At 34.0% G+C, this 16,997-nt stretch overlaps 2 protein-coding genes across 2 annotated transcripts; both read right to left on the bottom strand.

Annotated features, from left to right (window-relative positions):
• Positions 1-84: 84 nt before the first annotated feature.
• LOC133881177 (classical arabinogalactan protein 1-like) lies at positions 85-375 on the bottom strand. Its single transcript, XM_062320128.1, has one exon. It carries the CDS (start codon positions 373-375, stop codon positions 85-87), a length of 291 nt encoding a protein of 96 aa, XP_062176112.1.
• A 1,987-nt stretch (positions 376-2,362) lies between these two features.
• On the bottom strand, positions 2,363-9,874 carry LOC133881668 (bifunctional riboflavin biosynthesis protein RIBA 1, chloroplastic). The gene is made up of 7 exons (XM_062320658.1): positions 9,678-9,874; positions 7,484-7,880; positions 7,138-7,359; positions 6,430-6,752; positions 4,261-4,390; positions 3,465-3,761; positions 2,363-2,821 (listed from the first exon to the last, which is right to left on the bottom strand). The coding sequence occupies exons 1-7, from the start codon at positions 9,728-9,730 to the stop codon at positions 2,564-2,566; spliced, it is 1,680 nt and encodes a 559-aa protein (XP_062176642.1). The 5' UTR covers positions 9,731-9,874; the 3' UTR covers positions 2,363-2,563.
• Between the last annotated feature and the right edge of the window lie 7,123 nt (positions 9,875-16,997).

Raw genomic sequence — 16,997 nt, 5'->3', positions numbered from 1 at the left:
GGGAAAATCAAACCAAATACCCATTAAAATAAATAAATAGAATAAGACCCACAAAACCCACAACGGTAACTCTCTCAGAACATTCTAGAAGACCAAAGCAGCAGCCAATACCCCAACGGCCACAGATCCAGCGAACCCGACCCGATTCAAAACAGCTACGTTCTGGGCCGGCCCAGGAGCTTCGGACGGCGGAGCAGAAATCGACGTTGGAGAGCTCGCAGGAGCCTCAGAAGAAACCGGCGACGGCGACGGCGATGGAGAATGCGCCGAAGATTTATGACTCGACAAAGGAGATTTGGCCGGAGACAGGGCCATAGTGGAGCCCACAAGAAGCACCAGCATTAGCATCAAAGACACAGTGCTTAAGCGAGCCATTAAAGAAGCTTCAATGAGAAACAAAGAGAAAGCTTATGACTGTATGGGACACAAAGAGAAGGCGTATGACTGTATGAGACACAAAGAGAGAGCGAGAGCCAGTGTTTATATAGAGGAGGAGAGTGAATAGTGGTAGTGATTGGGTTAACGTCTAGATCACGGAGCTCGAGGAGAATCGGACGGTGGAGATTCTTCTTTCGACTATTTTTTTGGGCAGTTTGGATATTGGATCTCGGGAAGTAGACGTGGGTTGGGATTTTGAATAAAGCGAGAAATGCGGGCTGTAGGATGCTATCTGTTCTTAACGGTCGAAAAATTGACGGTCGCGGATAGGTTGGGGAAGGCGACACTGTGGGACCACATGCACATGCACTTTCAAAAGTGATTTTTTTTTTTTTAAAAAAAAAAAAAAAAATTTAAACAAAAAAAAAAAAAAAAGAAGAGGAAGAAGAAGAAGAAAAGGGTAAACAACAAACTATACGAGGATTATACGAGGATTTGAAGTTTGAACTGTTTCTCATCTAAGCATAATAGTCTGTCAAGAAGATAGAACTTTAGCCAATCATATTCATATATCATGAATCGAAACGTTTTATCTCACAATTATTTTATAATATTGACATGATAGTATTATTAATAATAATAATAATAATATTGACGTGACAGTCTTCAATCATGGAACTAATAATCATTATTGTCGGGTCGAACTAAAAATATAATAAACACAATTTAAAACAAAAATGAAGTTATTTATCACACAATATGTGTATAAAAAAATATATTTTTATAAAAATTCTTAAATATGTGTCAAAATTGATATATTAGCAACGTAACATGTCAACACTAATACATAGTGTTTAAAATTGTAGACAACGTTCTTTTAGATAAACAAAATCATCAAGTATTAATTTTGAATTGAAGCTCTCAGCAAATTTCTTTTCAATATAAATAATTAAATTATTTGCAAGAAATTCATTCCCCATTTTTTTTAAAAAAAAATTCTTGTTTTAACAAAAAGTGTGTAGAAAAAGAAAATTCACCTCAATTGAACAAAAAAGTGTGTAGAGAAAAAAGTTATTGAATTTTCGAAGGAACTAGGAATACCCTGGTCCGATCCCTGCCTTTGAAAAACAAATTTGAAATGTGTGCAGAAAATACTTTTGTAGAGTTCATGGCAATCTGAATCAGATTTTTGAGTGACTACATACTGATTGATAGCGTCGGTATTTATGCTTGTTTTTTTCTTTGTTTGTGTTCATATAATATTTGTCCTTTGTGTGTGTCTTTTCATCAGCTTGTGTGTATATATATATATATATATAATGTCTTTATTGTATCAATGTTAGTGTTTGATTATGTAGCACCAAGATGCTTATAAATATGTCTTTGTGTATATGTGACCTTTTCTTTTCTTTTCTTTTATTTTTTGTGTATATGTATCAACTAAATCCTAATTTTATTGTATCAAAATGCTTACATCATCTTTCTTTCAAAAAAATGCAAAAATATCACCTAAATAAAAAGTAAAATTTCTTCACACATTTTGCATTGGTAGATCATTGGAGAGATTAAGAGAGCATTTGAGATTGCAATTTCGTAGACAATAAGTACGATTTTAAACCAAATCACAGAATACAAATCGTTTGAAAACTGCGTTTTTAAAACTTGCGATTCGAAAATCATCTCAAGTAATTTGCAATTTTAAAGGCTAAGCTGCGATTTTACCAAACGCTTAATTGTGTTTTAAAAAATTACTTTTTTCAAATCGCACATTTTAAAATCGTTATTTTAAATCGCAAACTCAAACAAACCCTAAAATAAGGAATGAAACCGTGGTAACGTTTTCAAGAAGCAAAAAATGTGGATTTCCTTCTTCAGAAATATACTTTAACAGAAAGAATGAATGGCATTACAATATAGTTGCCAACATTTTTGTAAGAGTTTGGCTAAGCATGCACCTATATTTTGGATCCAGGCTATGTATATATATAGCAATCATAATGAATTGTATCTCATTAATTCATTGGAATGAATGTTAATACCACCTTTGTCAAAGCCAGAAGTGTTGTACTCAGAAATAATTTACGTGAGACTAAAATTCCTATTTCTGCTGCACGAACAATCGACGGACCGGTAGAGGGCGGGCGGGCGGCCTGAATCCTTATCCAAAAGAGGCAGGCAGCCTGAGTTATGTCTCAGATAGAGCATCAGCACTAGGCTTACCATTGCCACTCATAAGGCTGCTTAAGCGGCTGTTAAATTCTAACCCATAGACATGTCCCATTTTAGCGCGCTTCGTCTCCAAATATCTCTTGTTATCCTTGGTAATCGGAGTTATTAACGGGACCCTGCCTGAAACCGCCAAACCGTAACCCTTAAGCCCGATATACTTGGCAGGGTTGTTTGTCATCAGCTTCATTGTTCGAACACCCAATTCCCTAAGCATCTGCAGCAACAAAGCCAATAAACTTTAGTCAAAACATGATACACGTAATAGGATTTGGCTTGGGTGCTGTAAAAAAAAACTATAGGAAATCTTCTGTAGTTTTTCAATGGTTCAGATCTAATCATTTGATTAACAATGGCTAATCTAAGGATGAATTGACAATGCTACATCAGTATAGTGAGATAGTGGGGTGGTATATAGCATTACTCGTTGTTAACGGGTTCCAAGTCTTCTTTATCATCTTCGATCTTCTTCATGACCATAGAAAGTACAAGTAAACGTTTTAGGAACCGTTGATTCTGTTTATTGTAAATTAGCTGTCAGGTGTATTCCAAGTTTTTTTTTTTTTTTTTTTTTTTCAAACATTCATTTTAGCTCTTGATAAAAAGCTTGGTATACAATTACCACAGCACATTAAATAAGCTGTCAATTATTTCTATTGAGATCAATAATGCTATAATCTTAAAGTTTCTGCCTTATTTATCCAATGGGAGATCCAATGCCCAATAAATTGTTGTAAGATTTGAAAGCGTGGGCATTTGGAGGCCTCGCTGAAAGATGTCATTTCAAAGTGTTGTGGATTAAAAAATAAGTCAAATGCTTTGTCAAAGAGAAATTTAATAGAAATCCTATTTCAGAATACCTGAGCACCAATTCCGTATTCTCGGGAGTCAACAGGCAATCCCAACTCCTCGTTAGCTTCTACCGTATCGCGCCCATCATCCTGTAGATTATAAGCACGAAGCTTGTGGCCCAAACCAATGCCCCTCCCTTCATGTCCACGGAGGTACACCAGGACACCCCTGCCAGCAGCCTCAATCTGCTGCATGGCAAGTGCCAACTGATTCCCACAGTCGCATCTGGCCGATCCAAATATATCTCCTGTGAGACATTCTGAGTGCACTCTCACAAGAACATCTTGCCCATCCCCAATATCACCCTGTTTACACATTAGCTTTGTTAAAAATCACTACGAAAATGAATAATAGTCAAAAGAAATTTATACCCACTCCCCCCTCCCACCCCAAAAAAAAAAAATCGACTTCATTTTTAAATTTTAGTCATCATGCTAGTGGAAGCAGTAAGAGTTTTGACTCTATAAATGGCTTGACCCAATGGAACTATATAATGGTTCTCCCTTTGGTTTTAAATTTTTGTACAGACTTCGGTCTTTTTGATGCATATACTGAGTAAAAGTACCAAAAGAATTTGTGTAGTCTAGTCCTAATGGTACCTTCTATTAATATTGTTTTATCTTATACTGTTCATAGCTAAATACAACTCATTTACCGATATGAGATTTCAACCGTTGTCCTAAGACCATCGGCTATTCAATTAAATTTATTTTGGTTCTGCTTGCAATGAATTAAAAAAAAAAATAAAAAAAGGAGAAGAAGAAGATAGTTTTTTGAGCATCAAAATTAAAAAAAAATGCATACCTTAACCATTGCAATATGCTCAATCCCATCTATGATTGATCTATAACAGTAGGCTGTAAATGGCCCCCACATTGTAGGTATCCTGGCAGCAGCAGAGCGATCTACTAACTTATCTCTCTTCCTTCTATACCTGGCGATGATTATCCATGTTAGAGCAGTGCCCTATTTTATGTTTTAACAAAAAAGGAACAAAACTACAAATAGGTTATGTAGCAAACACATCAATGTAGAAGTTACGACCTAAGAAAAGATAAAGATCCTGAACAAATGGGTTTCCAGATAACTATGTGGTGCATACTGGACAAGATCAAAAGGATACTAACATACAGTTATTTGCAAGCAATGGTAAAATAGTTTAGTAAAAGTCCCCAGTTTTACTCCCCCCTCCCCTGGGTCTCCTCAAAACAAACAAACAAACACATCGTGCTACCAGACCCACAAGCGCATTCTTAAATACAGTGTTGCAGGACCCAGACCAGTCTCACATTCTGACTATAAAAAGATTTTGAGGTGAAAGCCTCCTTATTATCCAGTTTGTGTTGGCCAAAGGTACCAGTTTTGCTTGAAGCCAGATAATACTCATCCAAGTCACGCATGCCTTTTTTTTTTTTGATAAGTAAAGTATATTCAAAAAGCGCAAAGGGACGCAACCAATAGTACATAGGACGTATACATGAAGCCCCTAATAAGTCATGCATGTCTTAAGCAACTAGAAAGGTCAAAGCAACCCAAGAGAGCAGACTTTCCAACCATCTGTTGAAAATATTGAAAATTCACGATGACTATAGTTGGGGATGAAAACTTGACATTGAAATTCAAGAAACACAATTTCAACAACAGCTATAACATATATAAGCAGGCATATGTAACATACAGGATTAAGACGTACGGATAGATGAACAGTAATCCATGATGATGCTTTATCATCAGCTTTAACTATTTGCAAGCATCTATAAACTATAACAAAAGATTATATAATCTTCTTAATGCTTATTTAGAATTGAAGGAGCGACCGACACATAACGAAGCAAAAAAATAAATAACCCATGTTGATGCTTCATCATCAACTTTTTACCATTTGAAAGAACCCATTTACCCTAATGGAATATTATATGACCTCCTTAGCATTTATTTTAGATTTGTGTAATTAAAACGCATGGTCTAGGTTTCTGACATAGGTTGAATCTATTATGCGATGAACCAACCCAATGAACAAGTTATACTCCAGAACAGGGCTAAGAAGGTATGCATAAGGCTCCAAATCATGTGACTGGCATTAGCTGAGATGGCACAGACTATGTCTAGCCAAAAAGAAAAAGAACACTATGAAAGCCTGTGACTAAGGGTGGCAGATTCACATAGCAGACTCATGCAGCTCTGAAGCTGAACATAGACATCACAACTCTGTATGATCATAGCATACGCCAACAGCATAAGCATTGTTGTTTGAAAGCAGAATAAAAAGAATTGATCATAGAATGTACTAGTGCTATATCTACAAAGAAGAAAACGAGAACATTGCTTGGAGTACCAAGCATTATCATATTTGCCAAAAGTATACGCTCAGGCATTTTACTACTAGAAATGAGAGGTGTAAGTGATGTAATACACTCTCACTGTCTCTGCAGCATAATTGTCAAAGGAGTAAAATCATTCAACTGCTGGGGACAAAATCCTTCACATATTCCCCAGCCATATCTGAGCATATCAATTGCATTTAGATTTATCATCAACTCCAAAATCTTGACACCAATTACTACAGATTAATTCAGATAAGAAATTTTAGGGTCATATGGAAATGGAATAAGTGCATTTGGTTTCAAGAACATCTATTGCATTTCATATGTAAAATAAATTAAGCTCTCACTTCTTAAACAGTATACTGTTAAAATGAGGTTGGATTAAATCAAGAAAGTTGCTCTCCTTAGTAATACATTTTTAACTGCAGATGAAGAATATAGACATCAAAAAAGTAAGTTAACCACATGTTTTTGTAAAATGAATATAAAGTAAAAGTCTCCAGAACACAGGTAAATCCGTTATATATATAGGTAATCAGAGAAATTTATAAAAAGCGTAAAGACGCCATTAAGCATACATGAAGTATACAAAAATGACACAAAAACTGGAAAAAAGAAACAAAGAGAAGCACCCACAGGTAAATCTTACCTAATCAAATCAGCAATAGATATAATTTTCAAATTCTCCTGCTCTGCAAATTGGCGAAGCTTTGGTAATCTAGCCATGGAACCATCATCATCCACAACCTCACATAGAATTCCAACAGGGTCAAACCCAGCAAGCATGGTAAGATCAACAGAAGCTTCTGTATGCCCAGCTCTTTTCAAAACACCACCTTCTCTGTATTTCAGTGGAAAAATATGGCCTGGGCGGTTGAAATCATCAGGTTTTGAATCTCTGGATGCAAGAGCCAATACTGTTGTTGCCCTATCACGAGCTGATACCCCTGTGGTTGTACCATGTTTGGCATCCTACAAAACCAACATCCTTAGATGAGCAAAATGCTCAATTGAATCTCTTACATCACAACTAACTATCAGAAGTAACTTCTTTGAGATGATAGATTAAGCTTTTAAATGGTTTTGTCATTATTGTCATCATCACAATCACCAATATCTCTCAGATATATAATTAACATTTACATTTCAATCTGTTAGAATGGCATAGTTTGTGAACATGTAACGCATTATTATATAAGTGCAATTTTAGATGAAACAATTGAATTTCAAAAGCTCAAACGACTCTGAACGAGATTAGGATTTGTCTTATTCCAAACCTAGATGATATCCAATACAAAAATATTGGACTGGGAAAGAAATTCCAAATATAGAAATGTCAACCAAGAAATGTACATACCACTGTCACTGTGAAAGCAGTAGAAAGTTTCTCATCATTATCCTTCTGGGTTACCATCAAAGGGATTTGTAACCTCTCCAGATCTTCCCCTTTCATGCTGACGCACACTATTCCAGTTCCGTGCTTCACTATAAAAGCCATAGCTTCAGGTGTTGCCAATTGTGCAGCCATAATTAAATCTCCTTCATTTTCTCTGTCCTCATCATCCACAACCACTACAAACTGCATTGCCATGAAATATAAGTGGTGGAAAGATAACTACTAAAATATAGAGAAAATCAAAAGTCTAACACTAAATGGATTTGCTAATAGATTTTGTAACAAGACAGCTCAGGAAACAGGCCACCTTTCCTTGGCGAATATCCTCTATGGCCTCTGGGATGGAAGAAAAACCTTCAGTAGGGTGATCCAAATCAAATTCATCATTATCAATGGGAAAACGAATACTCATAGGAGTGGTATCTGCTGCAAGTGTTCTGAATGAGACTGCATCAGGTTGTATCTCAATTCCAACAGATTGATCACCAATGAGAGTGCTATTTTCCTCAACATTATTTTCATTGGCATAAGACAGAAGGTCACCTTCTCCAGATATCACTGTAGCTCTAGTTCTACCAACACCCTTAATACTTACGGACAATTTGCCACCCAGCTGGATCAAGGGCAAATCGGAAGCATACCCTTTTGCCAGAGAGGGATTCACACTGTGTGAGCCATTGAACAATTTGAAGTTTTTGCATACCCTAAACACAATAGAAGGTCCATAAGTTCTTAATACAGTAAAGGCGAAAGCAATAGAAAGGAAGGACTATGAAACTTGGTAGTAATAATTGCATATTCACTAAGAATGTTCACAATGCAATTAATGCTTCTGAAATCTGAACATAACAAAACAAGAACCTGATATTTTATAAAATTTATTAATGGCAGAACATGATAAGTATTCAGTTTAAGCACCACTCAACGTCCAGAAAATATCACGGCTTTGAAAAGTTGATAAAGTTTAAAAACCTTCACACAAACTTTTACAAACATGAAACTCAAAATATTAGTATTTTTGCTAGGACATGTTAAGGACAAGGAAAATGATGCCCATGATTAAACAAAATATAGCAAAGAGGTGGAGAAATTGTGTAGCCAAATCCAAGTAGTCGGATCAAGACTTAAAGGGTTTTCATGGAGTCTTGCCGGGTAATTTGCACAATGTGAACAAAGTGGATTACAAGATGAGGCTCCATGTGCTTCAACAGAATAATAGATGCTTTTCTTGTTCACAAGTAAGAGCAGAGAACTTAATATCAGCTAGAACAGGGGTAAAATAAGTAGATTTCAAAAGACACGTCAATGCAACACCCTTCACACAAAAGTTTAGAATAAGAGAAATGCTATATACTACATTTTTATGCCACAACTATCCCTGCTATGGAAGTCTCAACCAACCATTTTTTTTTTAATAATGACTAATTGAAGGATTAGTTGAAACTGTGACATCAGCATTATGGGATAGTTGTAGGATAAAAATGTAGTTTTTAGCATTACTTTTAGAATAATCACATTTTTTAAGGCCTCTCTAATTACTTTCGCGTAGAAACATCTGCTTCTTTTGGCTGCTGAGAAAATGAAGGATTATAACAGCAAATCGAGGGTCTTTTTGGTTCTATCCTCCAGTAAGATTTCTCTGTTTTTATACTCGCAAAAGAACAAAAACACTGCAAAAGCGCATTTCAGGAACCTATTTTGGAAGAAATATATTTTTAACAGCTGTCTTTTCAGAGAATCATTTGACATTGACCGTCCCTTGCTCTTTGTTTCTAAAACTGAAACAATTAAAGATACCATGTTCTTGAATTTATTTATCATTCTCCAAAAGCATTTAAAAAAAAAAAAAGTTTCAGAGAACAAATAAAATGGGAAGCAAAATTTGAATAATTGAGTTATATTACCTAAGATTCATCAAAGGAACAGCCTAGACTCATAAAGCCCAGGAAATTGTGTGGTTTTAGCAGGGTTGTCCTTTCCACCACCCAAACTACAGAAACAAGTGAAAATGGAATCTTTTTTTCATCCCTATTTTCTCAGCGATTAAAAGGAGAAGCAACATTTAAGTCAACACAATAGCATACACGTCACAACTTATACCTTCTCTTTGGTACTAAAAGTTCCATATCCATAGAAAAGTTGGATTCAGATCAATAAAGGGGAAAACCCACATCCCATATACAATATCTATGACACAAAAGGACCAAGCAAAGCAAATAACCCCAAAATAGTTAACCAATGTGTTATTTTTGCTATCATTAACATGATTAATTTGAAAATATGACGCAATGGATCATTAACGATTTAACGTGCACATGTTTTGTAAGCAAATCACATTCAAACAAGGAATTGTGTAAAATTTGACATGAGTAATTTCTAAGAGAAACCCAACAAAACCCAGATGAAGTTCAACTCCAAGGATCATTATATGACATGTAAAGGTGAAAAAAAAATGCAAAATGAAAGCATCAGAAGGAAAATGAAAAGAAAAGAGGACATACTGCAGGCGAGAGAGAGCTGCTGTTGAAGGAGAAGAGACGTTCGTGAAAGCCATTGTGTCTTGCTCAAAGCCACCGGACAGCACAAATCACAAAGCTACCAAACTGGGTTCTCTTACATATATATGTGGGGAAAGAGAAGCCAATTGGAGAAGGTAAGAAGAAAGAGAGATTACGAAGCAACGGCGAATTGTATAAAGAAAGAAGAGTCCGTCATCCGCTGGTGACGTTGCTCTGTCCCCAACCAATAATATCACACAATCGTTCTTTACTTTTTCTTTTTCTTTTTCTTTCTCTTTTTCCTCTTGTTTTCTGATGAATTTCTTTTGCTCTGGCTGTTAACTTGATCCGAAACTTTTAAATTTTAATTTAAATAATTAAGTAAAAAAATTAAAAATTAAAAAAAATGGAGAAAAAAATAAAATTTAAAAAAAAAATCTTGTAGGGTGACTCTTCATAAATAGAAAAAACTGTTAATTATACATTTTTTTGGCCTTTGGCAAACCCAATAAAAATGCTCTTAACTTGTTACGAAACTGTTAATTTAGATAATTAAGTAAAAAATTAAAATAAAAAAGAGATGGAGAAAAAAGTCAAAAACTTCTAGATTTATGTATCTATCTTTTAGGGTGACTTTTCGTAATGATGATTATTTTTAATGAAAAGCTTTGTTTGACTCGAAGCATTTACTAAAGATTGTTATGAATAATTAAGTATCTTTTGTTTTAATTAAATGTTTATGTGTCAAAAAAAAAAAAAGTGAAAGAAAAAGATAAATATTTAAAATAGAAATTTAATAAATAAAAAATCAATATTACAATGTTATTTGATATAGAAAAAGTGAAATGGAAACTGTCAATTGAATTAATTGCGTATTAGCTGTTAATAAGAAATTAACACATGTTTGGGAAATTAAATTTCATAATATGCATTAAGTAGTTTAATTAAATATCCCTAAAAATTTATGTAATTTTAATGTCAATGTAAAATAATTTCCATATGCTTAGCTTAGGAATTTTATTCTTTGAACGAGCTCAAATTTATTTACAAGCTATTCAATTAACTTATTTATTCTATATATAAAGTAAATGTCATGATTTTTATTTTATTTTTTGAAATTCATACTAATTATTATTAGGATTTATAGTTTGAGTAATTAGCTAGATAAATTAACTTCAATGGTAAACAATTTAATCTCGAGTTGACATATATATATATATATATATATATATATATATATATATATATATATATATATATATATATATATATAATCTTATGTCTCATTACTCATATAAACACAAATACACATATATTTATATCAAGGCTAACAATTACAATAATTCAAGCTATATCTATTATATTACGAAAAGAATTTATTTTTATCAATTTCCAAAAACTTAACATATTCTCATTACACAGTTAAAAGTAATATTATAAAAATAATAAAAATAAAATTATAGACGTTGGATACTTGGATCCGATCAGAAGAAGGCGGGTGACATAGTTCGGTGCGGGTGATGTAGTTATTTTGCAATTTGCATAGGCCAGCAACCGATTTGAAGTGGAACAGATGTAGGGCTGAGATTTGTGTCAGACTGTCTCCATGACTCCATCCATTGAACGGGAGCAGGAATGATTAGACAATTTAGACTTTCCTCTCAAGTTGCAAAGTTTCATTTGCTCGCACCACTTCATTGACATTGACCAATTCATTGACTTTGACCACTTCAACGATTTTGCAAAACACAGTTCAAGAATAATCCACCACCATTGCTTCCTTTTAATGGTGCCTCTCATAAGAATAATGCTTATTGTAAATAAAGTGTGTCAAACAAATTTTTTATTTTATGAGCTGAAGGACAACATTGTTTTCCCACTAACAAGATTCCAAACCTATAATTTTTTTATTTCCTTTTCAAGATAAAGTCAGGTGCACATTATTATGGTGCGATCACATATCACATTCTTTCATTTTCCTTTTCTTTTTTTTTTTCTTTTTTTTTTTAAGGCACATATAATCCAAAAACAAACAGAAAGACAACGATGGTACGTTTGGTAAGTAGTTGTGTTGTGAAATATTTGTTTGAATAGTAATAAGAAGTTATTGATGTGATATAAAATTAGAGAATGATTTATACAAAAGTGAAAAAGTTTTGTTTTGTAGTTAATTTTTTTATTTGAATAGTAATAAAAAGTGATTGATGTGATATAAAAAGTGTAAAAAAGTTAGAATGTTTTTTATTTGATTTTTTTGGGAGAAGTGAAAAGAAATAAAAAGAGAGTTAGTGGTTTGCCAAACAACCTCGATAAGAGGGAAGGTGGGTCTTTCCCACTAACAAATTGGATAGGAGGGAAAGGAGGAGGATATGTGGGAATGCGGCTAAAGTGAGATCTGGTCGCGGCCCATTTTGCCACATAGTGGGTGCAAAAGTTTGCACTTTTGTTGATTTCCTACAAAGTATTGGGGGAGAAGAAAGAGTCGTATTCTTTGATTATAGAGTTCAACTTACAAGAATGAAATGAAAAGTACATACATATACTCTATGACTTCAAGATAACTGAAGCTAACTAAAAGACCAATCTATTACAACCAAAATATCTTAATAACAAACTAAGTAACTGAATTTCAGCTCAGCAAACTAAATAACTGAAATACAACTTAGCAACTCTGCAATATCCTTGACTTACTGAGACTCCCCCTCAAGATAGATGGTTTATGTCTTTAACAAACATCTTGGACAATAGATGATGAGAAGCAGCATACTCGAGACTAAGAATATTTTCGAAAAGTTCGGTTAAGTCGGCATAGTTGGTTAAGTCGGTCGGTAGGCGGTTCGATTAAGGCGGTCGGTTAAAGCGGTCGGTTAATTCGATTAACACTCTTCAAATGGGCTGGGTGGCCTGGGCCTTCATAATTTGGGCCTAATTTTTTAAATTGGTAAAAAAATACTTTTAAAAACAATTGGTCTTCATTTTTCAACATTTGCCAGCAAGCCCAACACCACTACAAGCCATTGGCCCATTCAAATCAAATGAATCAATTATGAAGAATAATATTTGATTAAATGTTTAATCGAATTTTCATACATTTAAATAGTTAATTTTCTAAATGAGATAATTAGATCTCTTAAATAGCAAATTTGATAATAATTTCAATTGTTTGTAGGATACCAATAAAAAAAAAAAAAAAAAAAAAAAAAAAAAAAAAAAAAAACCTTGAGACCATGCTGATTGCTAGCAGTAGGCCAGTAGCAAATAACAAATAATAAAAGGAAAATGTAAAATCTTGGCTTACATGTGTATTGTGTCCACACAAAATTACACAAAAAAAAATGTTAAACATTCATTGAAACATTTTTTTTTTTTTAATGAGTACATATATTATTGAAAAATGTTAAACATTCATCAGTTTCAAGTTTATTATTGGATTTGTTGAATACTAGAATTCTGAATTCATATTGAATCTCACAAATAATTAATAATAAATAAGAATGTAGTAAACAAAACTTATATTACCACAACAATAAACATACGTCCATACATCACACCAATCAACACCATAGTCATTGTATACTTAAATAACTTAGAGTTCAGCTAGCTAGTAGCTCCAGTCTGTAGGGAAAAGAAGCAGGAAAAAAAGATGCAAAGATGCTAATAAAAAAAAAAAAAAAAAGATGTAATGAAACGACGTCGTTTCGTTATCAATAAAACGACGTCGTTTCGTTATCAATAAAACGACATCGTTTCGTTTCGACGGTTCGGTTAAAACGGTCGGTTAATTTTCGGTTAAGTGTCGGTTCGGTAAGTCGGTTAACAGTACAATCGAATCGCCGATTGAACCAAACTGACTTTCGGTTAAAAATTCTCTACCGACTACCAAACCGAATTTTGTCGGTAGATTCGGTAGGCGGTTAATGTCGATTCGGTTGCGGTTCGGTAGGCGGTAGGCGGTAGGCGGATAATTTGCCCACCCCTAGACACAATAACCAGTTATAGATTTTCGTGTATCCAAGCACCTTGACCAATAAGAATGACAGAATGCCTTCAATTGCAAATCTATTTTGACTGAGAAAAATAAATCTTAAGCTGGTGAAGTCTTGATATAGCGTAAGACCCTATGAGCAGCATCAAGGTGTGGTTGTTTTGGTTTGTCCATGAATTAACTTAGTGTCTATATTGAATAAGCAAGATCTGACCGAGTTATTGTCAAGTAAAGCAATCTACTGACTAAACATCTGTAACTAGTAGGATCAAATAGAAGAACACCTTCTTCGCTTGACAATTTCACATTTTGTTCCATAGGAAATTGAACAGATTTGGAAGCTAGTAAACGAGAATCTTCCAAAATTTCTAGAGTAGATTTCTTAGGCAAACAGAGATCCCCGCAATGGATCGTGCTATTTCTAAACCAAGAAAATATTTCAGAGGTCCTAAGTTCTTGAGATGAAATTTTTCATTCAAAAGAGAAATGAAGGATAACACTACAGTAAGATCATTGCTTGCAATTGCAACATCATCAACATAAACCAACAAAGCAATATATGAAGAAGACAAGTGAAAAGTGAATAATCAACTTTAGATTGAGTAAAACCAAGAGCAATCAGAGTAGAAGAGAACTTGGAAAACCATTGCCTTGAGGCTTGATTTATAATCAATCCATATAGCGACTTTGTTAATTTGCATACCTTAGACTCCCCCTTAATATCCAAACCAATGGGCATAGTCATATAAACTTCTTCATTAAAATCACCATGCAAAAATGCATTATTCACATCAAGCTAGTGCAATACCCAATTCTTGGCTGCTGCAAGAGCTAAAATACACCTAACTGTTGTCATTTTAGCCACAGGTGAGAAAGTGTCATGGTAATCTTGTACTTCATATTAAGTATATCCTTTAGCAACTAGCCGAACCTTATATCTCTCAATACTTCCATCAGCTTTTGTGCTTGATTTTATATACCCACTTACAACCAATGAGTTGCTTGTTGGATGGTAAATCAGTGACAATCCAAGTTTTATTTGCCTCAAGAGATGAAATTTCAACTGTCATAGCATCACGCCAATGAGTAGATTTGACTGCTTGGTGATAAAACTGTAGCTCAGATTGAGAAGAAATAGAAAGGCAAAAATGTTTGTGACTTGGAGACAATTTATCATAAGAAAGAAAAGAGGAAAGTGAATAAGGTATTCCTGAATCTTTTGCTATGGAGGAAGAAGAAGCCAATTGACAATGATAATTCTGCAAGTAACTAGGTTTATATGTTTAATTCTTGTTGATTTTCGAATAGGTGAATGTATTGTTTGTTCTGGTAAAGGAGAATGTTCTGGAGTATGTTGACAAGATGGAGATAAATGAAATGAATGTTATGAAGGTAGGGAAATATCATAATGAGAAATGTTAATATGTTGTTGAGGTAAATCAGAAGGCAATGAAGGCAAGGTAGAGGGTATAGATGATGATATAGATGAGGGTAGATTAGCTGGAAATAAATCAAGAGAGACTGGAAAAGATATAGTGGATGGAATAAATGAAGGATTTATAAAACAACCATTTGCTGATGAATGCGTCAGGTTTGAAGCGAAAGGGAAAATATTCTCATGGAATACAACATTGCGAGATATAACAACAGATTTATTATGAAGATTAAGGAATTTGTGTCCTTTAATGCCATATGGATAACCTATAAAAACGCATGGTGTGGCTCTTGAATCAAATTTAGCTCTATGCTAAGATAAAGTCGAAAGGTATGCTGCATCCAAATATTATGAGATGAGAGTATGAGAGTGAAACAGAAAATAACATTTCATGAGAAGTTTTATTTGATAAAAGAAGTGTTGGAATTCTATTTATAAGATGGGCAGCAGTAAGAATACAATCTCCCCAAAAAGATAAAGGAACTTGAGATTGAAATCTTAAAGACCTAGCAACATTGAGTAAATGTTGGTGTTTTCGTTCTACAATTGCAATTTGTTGTGGAGTTTCAACACAGCTGAGTTGGTGGATAATTCCTTGAGCAGAAAAAAAAACACAGACATTTGGAATTCAACACCATTGTCAGATCTTAAGCACTTGATTTTTAGGTTAAACTGGGTATGAACTAGGTGAAAAAAAGATTGAATAATAGAACTTGCTTGTGATTTGTGTTTCATCAAGTGAACCCAAGTAAAATGTGTCTAATCATCTACAATAGTAAGGAAGTAATTTGAACCATTTATTGAACTAGTAGCCAATGGCCCCCAAATATCATCGTGGATCAATTCAAATGACATTTAAGAAATAGAAGTTCAAACAGGGAAAGGTAATTTGTGTTGTCTAGCTAAAGGATGTATAGAACAAACATGCTTTGAATAACAAGAAATTTTAGGAATAAATTGTTACAGTAATTTCATCATAGATTCAGAGGGTTAACCTAACTTATAATGCCAGACATTAGTGGATGATGCTTTTATTGAATTGAAACAAACATAGGAAGATGATTTTGAGTTGTGAGAAACCTTCGGTTGCTGCAGTAAGTAGAATAAGCCACCTTCTTCCTTACCCATTCCAATTATCCTCCATGGATATAATTTCTATATAAAACAATATCCAAAAAAAAAAAAGATTAGGCAAGAACTCAAAACTTTGATGATCTTACTAGCAAAGATTAGGTTAAATGTGAAAGAAGGGACATATAGAACTTCAGTCAATGTAAGATTTTTGGAAATGATAACAATTCCTATGTGTGTAACAGGATTAACAGAACCATTAGGTAATTTGATATATGTTGAAACAACAACAATGATAGTTGTAAAAAGAGAAGGACAATCGATCATTTGATCTGTTGCGCTTGTGTCAATAATCCAATGAGTATTCTTTGGATTAAATTTGGAATCTTTTTGTATGAAATCAGAAAAGAAAACAGAGTATTTTGGATTAAGAAGAGAAATATTAGAAATATAACCTGACATCTTAAAGGTAAGGTAATCGGATAAAGAAGCATGTGTACTACCTACCAGATTGGTGGAAGCATGATATGCATTAGGTTGTTGCTTCAAAAGAGATAGGAGTTGCTGGCACTGATCATAAGTAATTGACAACTGAGGCACATTCTGTTGAGGCACATTCTGCTGAGGCACATGAACATTGTTCATATCAGTCTCTTGAACATGATTAGCAGAATGATTGGTTGATTGTGTAGGAGATAAATTATTGAGATTTTTGGTAAATTTGAATCCTAGTGGAAAGCTATGAAGCCTTAGCATTTTTCAACAGTATGACTAGAGATTCCATAGTGAGTACATGTAGGTTTATCTTTGTGATATGCTTGCTTGACAAAGC

This window comes from Alnus glutinosa, chromosome 11 (genome assembly GCF_958979055.1).
Source record: "Alnus glutinosa chromosome 11, dhAlnGlut1.1, whole genome shotgun sequence".
Taxonomy (NCBI): Eukaryota; Viridiplantae; Streptophyta; class Magnoliopsida; order Fagales; family Betulaceae; genus Alnus; species Alnus glutinosa.
This window is presented reverse-complemented; position numbering and strand designations above follow the sequence as displayed.